Raw genomic sequence first — 13,281 nt, forward strand, 5'->3', positions numbered from 1 at the left:
AGAAAGAAGAGAACTTAACTTCTTGTATTGGCTTTCCTTGTGAGTATGTGTTTCTTACCTGGGACCCCTTATTGCAGTGTTCGGAGGTGAGAATGAGTCCTGGCAGGTTGCTGGGCAAGTCCAGCCGCCTAAAGTACCACACGAGGTTCCAAAAGATGATAGGATGATGGTCCACCATGTCAGCCTCTGTAATCACTTGGTCACCCTCATTCTCCAGAAGGCTCTCCAACTCCTTCCACAGCACCAGTGGGCTCAAGTAGGGAACCGTCACTGGCTCAGGGTTGTGGAGACGCCAGTCCATACTCAAAGGGTCCTGGACATCAATGATAGAGATACAATTTTTGGTGGCTCCACTAATATTTCTCACAACAGTGAAGGACCAGATTAGCCTTAGAGGTTTGTGACTGAGCCTTTGAAAAATGTCAGAAGTGATGTGGGAGGAAGCCAGGTCAATAGAGTGAAGACCCATGCAAAGAACTGAGGTAGGACCACACCGATACACACCCAAGTAGCACTACAAAGTTAGAGTATTACTTTAGCCGATATCCTGTCTACTTAATTCAGACTCAAACGTTTCAATAATGTGAAACATCTATGCAATTGATAGTGACATACTGTCTGAGGTAAGCACTTTTGTAATAGTTAATGACCGTCATATTTTTTTTTTCACAATGTAAAAAATGCAGAAACCCTGACAATGACATGGACCAAGTTTATTTGTCTCAAGACTATTATTAATTATGACCTAAGATCAATAAAATAAGAGTACAAATGGTAGGGGCTAAAATAAATTTGACAATACTCTGGTATCAGTGGCATGGGACATACAGTGGTCTCATTCAGGCGGCTGGGTAAACTGCCAGAGATCGGCAAGAAATGGTTGCATTGAGATGTTTCCTCTCCAGGAACGAAGGCACTGACGCTTCGGGCCATTGCCATTCCAGAACAAAGGCGCCACTCTGAGGGGATGTATAGACCGTGAGATCTGGTGGATAGAGTTCTGTGGAGAAATAACCTCCTTCCAATCAAAACTGCACCATACTGAAGACAAACGTTAAAACATACATAAGCAAGTCAAATGTTATGGCGCAATATTGTAACATCTTTGTACCTTGATTTTGCGGAACAGTCATGAATAGATATTACAGGGGAGGGTGGAGAGATAGCAGTGTTGGGACAAGGGGTGGACAATGTGGATGTCCCTGTGTCAAAGCCTGTTGAGGCAGAATATGAAGAGCTCATCGCCTCGTCCATTGACGCGCTTTCCTTTAAGAACATCCTAACAACAAAAGAACACAGTGATCAAATCACATTGACAAACGTAACATGCCTTGTCATATTATTACAATTGAAGTAATGGCATCCAGTGTAGAAATCTGTCGAATTACCTGCCGGGTCCTCTCGTGTCTCTAATCTCCACGTTTAGAAAAGGCAGGAAGGGGTTTCCACAGAAGGGGCAGATGGTGTTTAGATTGGAGTCATCAGCTGTCCAACCAGCCATGATTTCCTCGTCGTAGACCAGACAGTCGCAGGTCTTACAGCGTGAACAGCTTGAGATCAACAGCTGGAAAAAGCAAAAATGTGAAAACAATTAGCAAAAAAAATAGAGATACATTTATATGACTGAAAAACCAGCATTATTCTACTTAATAAAAAAGAATGCAAATAAATTACTCCACAGAAAATTAAAGTCTGCAGTTAACACAAAAAACTGTACATAACTCAGCCAAGTTTTTCTATGAAGTGACAAGATTTCACAAAAACTCAAAATAATAGCTCTGTCATTAAATTTATTTTTAAAAACAACAACAATGTTGTTGAGCATTTAAACAGGTGAGTTAAGAGTTTTCACCTCCATTGCGTAGTTATTGAAGATGCTGGTGTTGCTGGTGTAGCGCGAGGAACCCACATCTGACAAAGGAGGTGAGAGGTCACCTGGTAAGATTATGAAAGCCCGTAAGAGTATGTGGTGGTAATACATCAACTTCATGTATCGCTGGCATCGGGCAGAATCAGAGTAGCTCCAAAATCATCACTTTTCAGGAGACCCTCAAAATAGCAAGTGTGTCCATAATTTGCAAGAGTGACCAAGAGTAAAACATTTTGGAAAAAAATAATTTCACAAAAAAATGACAAATGTTTGGCCTAACGCCAGCGATATATTACAGATTACTGTGGATACAAAGCACACTGATACATCAAATTGGTAAATTTCAAGCAAAACCGAGGGTCTTTTTTGGAAGATAAAGGCTGTTCTCAGCATTTAAGAAATGGAGTGGCAGTGGACAGTCGTCGGGCATCACACACAGATCCCTAGGCAGTATTTTAAAGAAACTCCAGGCATCAGGCAAGCTAGCTTTCCCTGTCAGATCTAATTTCACAAATTTTCAAGTGCCAGTAAATATGATCAAATGTATCAATTAATACATAAGGATTTACCAGGAAGCAGAGTTGTTGGTCTTTTGAGGCTTGATGATGCAGTGGGACTGTTTAGTCTGCTGTGGAAAGGGCTCCTTCCAGATCCCTTGGGGCCAAGAGGCCCATTCTTTTGTGGGGAAACCATATAGCTCCTTGACTCTCTTTTGTGCTCCTCATCTTGAACAGGGAAGCAGTCGGGATCCTCAACATCGAGTGAGCAAACACTGAGACGGTGTGTGTCCTGCGTAAGCACAGATTGGAACATTAATGACCAAACAGCAAACAAGTCACGCTAAGACAGTGGATGAGAGCTCACACAAAGACACTTAATTGAATCATGCAAACATGTAACAAGTTTAGAAGCAGGAACTCCAGCAATTCAGCACACACCATTAGCTCTATTAGACATTAAAACACATAATACATGCATATATCATAGTTAGTTTTAGTCAGGTTATAAGTACCCAGAAGCACTGTCTCTTCAAATAGTAAATATACTTGCCCACTTCATGGGAGGGTTAAACTTGGGCACTGCACTATTATTCCAAAATATTGCAGGTATTCAGGTTCCAGTTAACTTATTATATAAAAAAACGGCATACGTATAAATAAGATGCATGCGATTTATTCATTCACTGCTACTGTAGTTGAAGATATTAATTATTAATTACTCAGTCGACATTATTTTCTTGTATTAGTAACTCCATAAAATTGGAACACATAGTTGCAATGTTGATTTTTTTTTTTTTCCCTGTCAAAACCTTACATTACCCTTATTTTGAGTTCATATTATTGCTGTACATGCCTTCAAAGACAATTTTTATGGGGTGTACCTTGGTTGGTGTGTTGTATGTAGTCAAACGTGAGTACCAACGGCTAGCCTTCTCTGCCACACCTTTCCCAGCTGAGAACACACTGGTTTTGAAAACATCCAGCGTTGGAGTCAGCAGTGTGTCAAGAGCAAAAGAGGAGGATGATGGTGAGGGAGTGGCGACTTGCATCCTATTTGTCTGCTTCCTAAAAGTCCTTGGGCTAGGACAAGGGCTAGGGGTGGTGCTCGCGCTGTGACAGGGTGGTGATGACCACAGATGATGATGTAATATAGGCTGGGGTGGCGAGGGAGGATAGAAGGTGCGAGACCGTGGCACTGCTGTAGTCCTGAAGGGAGAGCTATGGGGTAAGCTAGCTCTTCGAGTAACACAGCGTGAAGGAGGGTGAAAGATGAGGGGGCTGGCCGGGTCCTGCAGGTCCAAGCTTGGTGTGCGACTGCTCAGTGGGCTCCCCATGTGCTTCATATAAAGCTCTATTTCCCTTGCCAAATGTCGGTTGGCAGTGGGTGTGCTGTCGTCATCTGTGCACGGATGCTCCTTTTGCTGCTCTGACTGTGAAGCTGCAGCTAGCAGGGATAAAGGGTCATAGCCAGTCTCAATGTCTGTGCGGTTCACAGTTGCACTTGATGCCACGTTGCTCATGCCACAGCAACCTGGGTTGCATTCAGCATGATTCTTATGAGAGCTGCAGGTTTTGTGAGAAGTCGTTCCAGTTCTTGTGGTAGTTTTATCCAAATCCAAATCTTCCAAATCAAAAATAGCCTCTGTGTTATTTGTGTCTTCATCACTGGAGTCAGCTTTACAAGTTCTTGTGACAGCAGTTTCCTCGAAACCACTCAATGTCAATGACGGAGGCCTCTTGCTCTGACCAAGTTTGGTATTAGACAGAATTTTGGCATCAGCGCCAAGATGTCCTAGATGTGCAATTTTAACTGGGTCCATTTCACCCTGCCTCATACTCAGACCAAGGACGGTGGTGCTGCGACTATAGCTGTTAACTTTGTCACGACTCATATAAGGCCCGCTTACAACCCGCCAGTCAAAAGCCGAGCCACAGTCGGCAACTTCTTCCAGAGTACTCTTGTGTCTCCTGAGCAAGGTATTCGACTGAATCTCACCGATTTCTTCCAAAGAAGAAGTGAAGAGAAGACCTGCAACATGGCCTAAAAAAGGAAGGCAGGATATAGCTTAAAGTTTGTAGTGGGTTTCATTCTATTCATATATAGACTTTCCAATTATCTGATCAGCTATGTTGGTTCGGCACACATTTTGTATTTTTTGCGCATTTTGTGAATGACTTTAATCTTACCTCTCTTCTTTTCTGTAAACCTGCAAATTTGTTTTGAGTAACAGTATTTACTTAACAGCTGACTTTAACTTAATCCCGCTTGAAACATGATGCATGAAGTGGACATTTGTGATGATGTGATGATTTACCTGTGCTTGCGGAGGTCTTAGGTCTAGATTTTGAATTGTCATATTGAGAGCTTCTTCTAACAATGCAGTGGGAATGTAAGGATGAATTCATCTCCATGTCCAGCTGAGGAAGACAGTCTTTACTTCCCTTGGCACTCTCTGTTTCTGATACTGCAAATACAGAAAACAATTGAAAATCTTACAACAGAATATGTACATGGACAAGTTATTTTACCCAAATGATACAAAATATCAGTAAACAGGAAATCAAATAGACTACTGACAAGAGCTGCAGTCACTCTCTTTCTTATCATCCTTGTCAGGAACAGAGCCCAACTGTGTGTCTCCTCTGCGAACCTCCTCTTTGGACAGCGAATCATATCCCAAATCTGATTGATCTCCTAGTTGACAGACATAAAAAGCACAATTTGATTGTGAAATGGAAGGAAATAAGAAAGAAACAAGCAATTAAATGACCTAATGCTAAACCTTACAATCACCGATTCCATAATAGAGTGCGAAATGCTTAAGATTAAAATCACACTGTTTGATAGGAGATCCCAATTGCTTATTTCACACTACACTCTTCCAAAAAATTAACTTGTAGTGGTTATGTGACGCTCCTCTTCCAACTATCTTTTGTTAATTCCTTCTAACGCTGCAGTGAGGCGTGGCTCCCCTCTCTGCCTTTCGGAGAAAGTCAAAACAACCCAAAAATAACATTCGTCTAGATAACTACTTGCAATAATCAATCATAAGTCAATTAGTGGGTGACCATGCAGGGAATACCAGAGGGACACACACAAGACTAATGTGCTACAAGAAAATGACTTGACTTGAAGGTCAGAGATCTGGGGGGATGCCAGACAAATAATATGGAAATGAAAAGGGTGAAAGAAAAATAAAGAGTTCAATTTAAGGAAGGAGAGATCGTCAGAAGGAAAAAATAGTTTTACCTGGATTGGGGGTGGGTTTTCTGTGCTCAGAGCGCCCCCAGCGTGAGCGGGCACTGGTGCCCACGCTGCTGCCCACATGGCCGACTGCATGCAAGAAGCAACACAGGCAGGGCCAAAGTGAGGGGCAGCGTTAGCAACAGAGCATAGCAGAAATCACAGCCACAAAACCATGAAGAGATACGAAATGATATGAATGAAGAAAAACAGTCAAGGTGGAGAGAAATGAAGATGTGGCCAGTGGGTGAGTGAGATAGGACAAATGAGGGAGGAGAGTTGTCATAAAAAAAAAAAAAAATCTATCAAATAACATCTCTGTCAGTAAAAGGTTGAGCCATCGATCTGAAGAATACCTGTACTTGATCTATCGTCAGTAGGATCGACTTTGGTGGCATCAGCGTTGTAAGGGACCTGCTCGTTCAGGGTTGTGTCAGCAGCGCTATCAAGGCTGCCATGACTAACAGCATCAATATCGCTGCCATCTGTTAAAAAAACAACACAGAAGAGAAAAAGTGTTTTTGTGCATCACTGCATGTTTTATTTTCAGTTAGCATGAGGATAAGCGGTGCAGGATAATGTATGAATGGATTTCAACATTAACATAGGCAGAATTTAAGAAACTTTTTATGATTTTCACTAAACTACTAACCAATAACTCTGAAGAATTTCCTCTCAGCAAAATTACCTGACAGCGGACTCTGAGTAAGAGGGGCATGTTTCCGTAGTGACCGTTTAAACTGGGCCACACCCAGAACAACATTTCGCAACTTCATCCATAAGAAGTAGCCTCCTCTAGTGCTGGTTGGCCATGTGCTCTCCAACACTGCCTGAAAATAGAGGAATGTAGTTATTTTTACTTTTAATTGGTGCATGGGACAAAGCAAGCTGATGTCAGATGATTTCCCTAGCCCCAGAGTTGTTGTTTATGCATGTTCTATGTCTACCTTTTCACAATGGGATCAGGGATAATAAGCCAAAAATGAAAATGACAACAGTGCATCTAATAAAGAAAGTGTTGCTACACATTCTATTGTTTTTAAGTTTTACTAATACCTACATGACAATTAAGTATGGTAAAATTTGAATTAAAACTCCTACAATATTAAAAAACTCTAATTCTGAGGGACATATGTGGCTACCTTATTGTAGTAGCCGTATGTGATTGCATTGGGGTGGACTCCAGCTTTCTTCATCTCAAAGAGGACCCTGACAGCAAGGACAGGCTGACCATATTGTCCACAAAGCTGCATCAGCACTCTGTAGCACACCTATATAACAATGAATACAATTGTTAAGCTAAGATGACGAGCTTTTACAAAACGAGACTTGACTGAGGAGCCAACAGTTAAATTACGTTACAGTTTGGCAGTCTTGGAAAACATTACCTCATCGGGTGGCTGCAACTTTTTGGACTGCATCTTACGGAGGACATCATAGGCAGTATGAAGTGCTCGCATCTTAGAGTGGCAAGCCTTCACATATGCAGGCAGGCAGATGAACCAAAGGCCATAACAATGGCGGAGGAGGCACATAGACCATAGCTGGGGGATGGATGAGTACTTTTTGGCTATTTTCTGAGCTGATTTAATCTCCTGTGGACAAAACGGGAATCCAGGATGAAGAGACGCTATGTAGTTAAAATTTACTGTTTGAACTGTACGGTTAAATTAAGAACCATGGTACACATACAGGAACTGCCAGTAAAACTTTTTAACAGCTCCTGTGATATTCACCTGCTTGCTGCGCCTAAACATGGGTGCAGGGCTGGTGGGACAGCTGTGCCTGGCATTGAGGCGGGAAGCTGGGGTCTGGAGCCCCTCGACTGGGTCAAACAGGTCAAGACTTAGTACTGGGAAGCCATCATATCTAATGAGCAACATGCGAGCAGACATTATGAGACAAATCATTTTTACAAAGATAGAATTTTTCTCTCTTTTGTTCTACCTGTAGCATAGTGGATGCTCTTTGTCTTCAGGCAGAGGAGGCAACTCTGGAGGTGTGATGAAGACCGTGTGCTCACTTCGGTGGGATTCATCAGTCTCTATCAACCTGGTTTCTTCTGGCCTGTCAGCATCTCCCTGCAGAAAAGAGAGCAACATGATGGTTCCCTTGGAGTACATCTTTTAGGTTGAAACCCCAAATACAGTGATCCGATTAGACAGATGACCTGAACATTCTGACAAATGGTAATACGTACCATGTCACACACATATTTAAAAACTGCTAGTAACTCAATTCCAGGTACTTGATGTAGTTTCCCCAAATTACCCTTTGAAATCTGTTTAGTTCCGGTTAAGCCCCTCAGTATTGTATAATACAATTTTAAAGAATATTTCCGATTTATTTAATAATGTTTAAAAACATTAAGAGATTCCACAGCTATTCTGTTACAATTCAATCTCGGCTTCTGTATTTTTGCTGCACCTGCCATCCCAATGTGCTTCTAAAGACAGCCTTTCACGGCAAGCCATAGGAGGAGAATCACATGAGCCACACCATGTGACTCAAGGCATAGCACAACAATGCACATTTTACAGTGCCTGCTGACAACTTTTGGTAGTTTAAAGTAAGTGAATTAGTACTGTTGCTGAAAATTAAATGGAACACAACCTCAAAATGCCATTTGGGCGAAACTGGTTTAATTATATATTTTGTGGGCTTGCTTGAATGGGCAATTAAGTGGAGGACAAGGCCGCAATATAAAGACAAAATACCCATAACAAACAAGAACAGACATACTGTACCTTGACCCCCTTTTCAGCACTCCGATCAGAGCTGTACAGCTGCTCACAAAGAGAGGCAAAAAGAATAGATAGAATAGAAAAATCAAATGAAAGTAAACAACATTAAAACAGAAGACAATTTCACGTAACACCAGACACATTACATAGTTATACTAATTATGTTATGTTGGTAGAACATAAAATAGGTTTTGTACGCGTGTGTTCAACTGTCCCCTTTAAGCGCAATACGTACATTACTCTGCGTTTCTGATCTCAAATGTCCCCATTGGGTATCATTAAAGGACCATTTTATTAATGAAGGCACTCACTTTTTCCACACAGTCATCGAAGAAGGCCAGACTGGCATCTTTGTCGCTAACAAAAGAGCATTCCTCAATAAAGCGGATGAACATCTGGGTTCTGGTCATCAGCGAGTAGAATTTCTGGTGGGAGCGGTCACGGCTTTTCAAGAACCCTGAAGGGATAGATGTTAATATTTTGTTATATTTGCCACATATTGCTAACACGCTCAGGCTCAATTCAACTCAGCACAATATGTTTTATGGGTCCGAGTAAGGCTGGATTTCCAACATTTCAAGCAATCAACCTTTAATATCAACAGTTGGAGAATGTCTGGCTGTCAGGTTTAGTCTTTTGGTGCATTATTCTCAGTGTATTTGTCTAATACTGACACAGGGCATGTTTTATAGAGAGAATAGACAAGCCTGTTGATGTAATTCTGATACAATACGAGTGTGTGTACAAGTAACCTGGTGAGGAAGGATGTCTCAGTTGTGCACTACAACTTTGTGTTCCAACTAAATGATTTCCCATACCGTTCAAGTCAAAGAGTGAGCTGGCATCTGTGGCTTTCTCAGATGGTGCCTGGGTAATAGGTCGCAGGAAGGAACGGTATCCCTTTAAAATTGCTGCCATGAAGCGCAGAAAGGTTTCCTGGATCTCAAGCTCCACAGTATGGAGACTTTTTCCACAGCTTAATTCTGATAAATCACTGATGCTGAGCTCTAGCAAGCTATCAGACTGATACTGACCTGCAGACAAACATAGCTAATTACGCTCCTGATATCGGAATTAAGAACAGAACAAAAAAACACTTAGAACCATAAAAGTAGGATATATTAACACCATGAGCTTCTTGAGGTTTTCCTTATGTCTGATGGGAAAGCACAGTCGACGGGTAGTGTGGGGGCGGGGGGAGCAATGCATATTAGTCACAATCAGTACTCACCATCAACTAGTTGCTGGTAAAGATTGTTCAGCACATTCATTAGGTTTTTACAGGCTTTCTTGGGCAAGATCTTCCACGTGAGGTTTCGTTTATCTTCATTACTAGAAAACAAGACACTCTTAGTTCTGGAGGGGCTATGTACACCATGTGCGCTTCATCAGCAACTCAAATATTGCATAAAATAAACAAGAAAGCCAACTGCTATGTGAAGTCAGATAATCAGACCGCCAATGGTCGAGAAATGCTAAATGTTCACATACAAAACTTTTAAATTGTATAAGAATATATTTGTACACAAATATATTTGTTATGAAATTTTAAAATGTTGTTAAAAATCATTTGGCTAATTTCCCAAATGAGTACACAATTAGTCTGGCAAAGCTAAATTAACTACAGAATTATCCAAACAAATTGAAGAAAACTGCTCTTGTTCACTTTTTAAAGAAGATTTACTTATTCCTCTTGAACTGTATACAAATGGTGGCAAAGTAAAACGTGTAGAGTGCTCTTACTGGAATATGGTGTTTGTGTCCAGGTCAACACAGTTCACATCTGGTGGAGGGTCATAAAGTTCAAAATACCGAGAGTCCACTCCTACGATAAACGGGCATGGGGCACTTAACACGTCAGCCAGTGCCAGGGGGCAAAGAGGAATATATGGGCATGGCCAATGGAAGGGGAAGATCATCTGAAAGACAATAAATATTTCAATCCAAACTTGTCAAATCACTTCCATTTCTGGCTCATAATTTATTTTTGTTGATAAGTGCATCATTTTTATTTAATGGGTTTTTACAAAAAATATACTGAGGGATAAAATTGCAAATCACACAACGATAAGTCAGTACATCTGAATAGATCAACTTACAGACACCAAAGCTTCGGTTACACTGGTCAGTACTGCGGGTCGTAATGAGTGAACTAAAATCTTTTGTTCAGTGACAGCAAACACCAGCAGGGTGATTGCATTCTCTGGACCAAGGTTCTGGAGCAACGTGGAAAAACGTCCACCACTACAAAAAGACAAATGCACAAAACAATAATCTAATTCATGTTATATGGATGGCAGGCCTTGGAAAACAGTCGTAGTATTTTTTCACAAACTCAGTAAGACTACAAAACCGACATCACAAAAACTTCAGATACTTACCTGAGTTGTAATGGAGATGATACTGGCTGGCTCAACATCAGACTGTCATGAGGTGAAAGCTGTGAAAATAACCAAACATATATTTATTAAAATGATTGGGACAAAAAATGCACTTGCCATCTAGTGGTGGATTAGTGGAATGTTATGACCGATTTTCGAAGCGCACGCATTTAGAAGCAGGTGCACTAGGGTTTGTAGGAAGTAGGATTGAAACGTTTTTTTCTTTTGGGCTGCAACAACAAATATATTTGCAGTATCACATATTTAAGTTAGCAGGTATTAGCTCGGAGAAGTTGGAAATGATCAATACTGGTGGAAATCATTATTTTAAATTTACTGTGTATTCCTACTTGAAATCAATGTTTACCTGCACCAGGATGCGAGGCCTCTGAGAAGAAGGGAAGGGAACTTTGTGCATGAAATGAGAAATGTGCCTGTAGAAAGAAAGAAAGAAACAAAGAAAGAAAGAAAGAGAGAGAAAGAAAGAACGAAAGAAATTAAAAACATGAGGCAACGTATTAAAACATCCAACAGAAATATTAAATTTTATCAAAAGTCAAATTAATACAAATAGCAAAAAATAAGATTTATTAAAAAAAAAAAGACAAAACATGGGGAACTCACTTCTCAATTGGCAAGGCATGAGGGCCAGAGATGGAATACCGATACAGGAAGGTAAGGAACTTGCGAAAAGCATCGAAGAAGGGCCAGTGAGAAAGCAAGCAGATACATTTGTTGGTGTAGACGGAGCAGGTGTGGGAAGTGGTATTGTTGGTGACATCAGTTGGACTGTTGCAGGGGGAGGCTTTGGGTGTATCTGTGTTAAGTAGACCCAGCTGGGAGCTCTGTTGATCTGTCAGACACTCTTGCGGGTAGGGCTCATAGAACTGTATGGCAGCACCGTACACCTGAACACAAGATGTGTGTGAGTTTAATAGCTCGCCATCTAATAGTCACAGAATAATGTCATCCCTTAATCTATATTATCTAGACTAGCATGCTTCAATACATTGCAGTCTATATTTTCTCCAACTGCATCTTTATACGTTTGTGTGACACTGCCATGCAACTGAAAACATCTCCACAGGCAACGTGAGAATGTTCTGAGAGCTTGTCCTCCAGGTGCCACAGGCTTTTTATATAGGTCATCCGGAGGGGTCACTAATGATGTTTGTTTTTGCAAGCATTCTCAACCTGCACTTGCACTAAGGGATAGATAGTCTGTGCTTGAAGCAATGCCTCTGGAAGTCATCCGGGACTCATAGTACGGTAGTTATATCCGTAACAGTAGTTTTATTCTATTGAAAAAGCCGAGTGAGGTCATCCTGATTTAAAACAATTTTGCAAATATTCTAAAATCAATAAAAAGAAAAAAAAACACATTGACAAATAGTTACATTAGCCCTAAAGCATTTCTCTAAATACTTCTTACATTCCAATGTAAATAAAATAAGCAAAATAAAGCAGGCACACCAATCTTTTGCTGAACATCAACAGAAGGGTCAAAAAAACAAATGTAAGTAAGTGGTGCTGGTGATTACATTTTCTCTAAAAACGTTTGGACTGATCAAAGAAAAAAAGGCCTAATCAGCACACAAACTTGGTTGTTTGCTGATGTCCTGTGTGTTATTATGAGGAGTTTGACAATAAACTACTCAGAATGTGGCAAAAAAAAAGGCAATTTAAATATTAAAGAAATGAAAAGGTGATTTTATTGACATGTGGATGCATGGAATGGTGGGTAACGGTAGAATGCAAGTGGGTGATAGGGGTTGAGTAGGATACACACTTTAACTTGAACAATGTCAACTTAAATGGTCAAATGAAAACAGCCCGGATAGGTGTACAAATTAAGCATGAAAAAATACTGCATGTCCTGTTCAGTCTTTTGATCCTAGAAAGTCAGATCTTCAAGTTATCAGATAAATACACCCACAATGGTCAATGCATTTTTGGTTTTGGCCATACTCAGGTGCTTAGATGAAAGTTATAATTTCTGTTACTGGGATCTACGTAACAGTTTGTTGCTTCTGATGATGCTACACAGATGTTTGGATAGTCGATTGGTTGGATAAGAACCCATCAAGTAATCCAGCCTACCTTCTCTCCAGAGGCTCCAGTCAAGACAAATGTAGAGAAAACAGGGAGTGAGTATTTGGTGTTCATGGGCCAACACTCAATTGTGGCCCCCATGGGAAGGCAGAAGAGAGGAACAGATTCTGGCAGTGGGAATGACTCATAGTCCTCTTCTGGATATCTGCTGAATAGTCCTAAATGAAAAGATTTTTAAACAACCATGTGAGAACAATATAAGAGCAGGAGAGTAGAACTGTAACTCAGTTATTTAACTCAGGGGGGGAGCGATCCAGGGCGCTTGCGTGTGTTGGTTCACATGTTGAGCTCTTGATTTTTGAAATAATGAGCTGGTTATCAAACCCATGTCTTGCCTGGTGCTTTGGTAACGCTACAATATAGTTATGTATGTAGATCTGTGGAATAATTGGAGCCGCCAACTGACAACGAGGCTGACGTCAGCGCGCAC

General features: G+C 40.9%; 1 protein-coding gene across 4 annotated transcripts in view; it reads right to left on the bottom strand.

Annotated features, from left to right (window-relative positions):
* LOC148400232 (C-myc promoter-binding protein-like) overlaps positions 1 to 13,281 on the bottom strand; it is a 36,719-nt gene that overhangs the window by 7,761 nt on the left and 15,677 nt on the right. For 2 of the 4 annotated variants that reach the window (XM_088370760.1, XM_088370761.1), the window contains exons 5-30: positions 12,840 to 13,009; positions 11,364 to 11,647; positions 11,107 to 11,173; positions 10,740 to 10,798; positions 10,458 to 10,602; positions 10,102 to 10,277; positions 9,590 to 9,690; positions 9,177 to 9,392; positions 8,670 to 8,815; positions 8,362 to 8,400; positions 7,562 to 7,695; positions 7,351 to 7,483; positions 7,003 to 7,209; positions 6,757 to 6,885; positions 6,303 to 6,444; positions 5,971 to 6,099; positions 5,621 to 5,704; positions 4,949 to 5,065; positions 4,686 to 4,835; positions 3,252 to 4,411; positions 2,440 to 2,659; positions 1,853 to 1,935; positions 1,389 to 1,564; positions 1,112 to 1,279; positions 829 to 1,000; positions 59 to 313 (exon numbers count right to left, since the gene is read on the bottom strand). In XM_088370760.1, coding sequence (XP_088226886.1) covers positions 59 to 313; positions 829 to 1,000; positions 1,112 to 1,279; positions 1,389 to 1,564; positions 1,853 to 1,935; positions 2,440 to 2,659; positions 3,252 to 4,411; positions 4,686 to 4,835; positions 4,949 to 5,065; positions 5,621 to 5,704; positions 5,971 to 6,099; positions 6,303 to 6,444; positions 6,757 to 6,885; positions 7,003 to 7,209; positions 7,351 to 7,483; positions 7,562 to 7,695; positions 8,362 to 8,400; positions 8,670 to 8,815; positions 9,177 to 9,392; positions 9,590 to 9,690; positions 10,102 to 10,277; positions 10,458 to 10,602; positions 10,740 to 10,798; positions 11,107 to 11,173; positions 11,364 to 11,647; positions 12,840 to 13,009 — 4,862 coding nt within the window. The remainder of the gene's footprint in view (positions 1 to 58; positions 314 to 828; positions 1,001 to 1,111; positions 1,280 to 1,388; positions 1,565 to 1,852; positions 1,936 to 2,439; positions 2,660 to 3,251; positions 4,412 to 4,685; positions 4,836 to 4,948; positions 5,066 to 5,620; positions 5,705 to 5,970; positions 6,100 to 6,302; positions 6,445 to 6,756; positions 6,886 to 7,002; positions 7,210 to 7,350; positions 7,484 to 7,561; positions 7,696 to 8,361; positions 8,401 to 8,669; positions 8,816 to 9,176; positions 9,393 to 9,589; positions 9,691 to 10,101; positions 10,278 to 10,457; positions 10,603 to 10,739; positions 10,799 to 11,106; positions 11,174 to 11,363; positions 11,648 to 12,839; positions 13,010 to 13,281) is intronic. The other 2 variants (XM_088370763.1, XM_088370762.1) reach the window with 1 other exon arrangement.

Source organism: Syngnathus floridae, chromosome 3, assembly GCF_059516105.1.
Source record: "Syngnathus floridae isolate MCC-2025c chromosome 3, RoL_Sflo_1.0, whole genome shotgun sequence".
NCBI lineage: Eukaryota > Metazoa > Chordata > Actinopteri > Syngnathiformes > Syngnathidae > Syngnathus > Syngnathus floridae.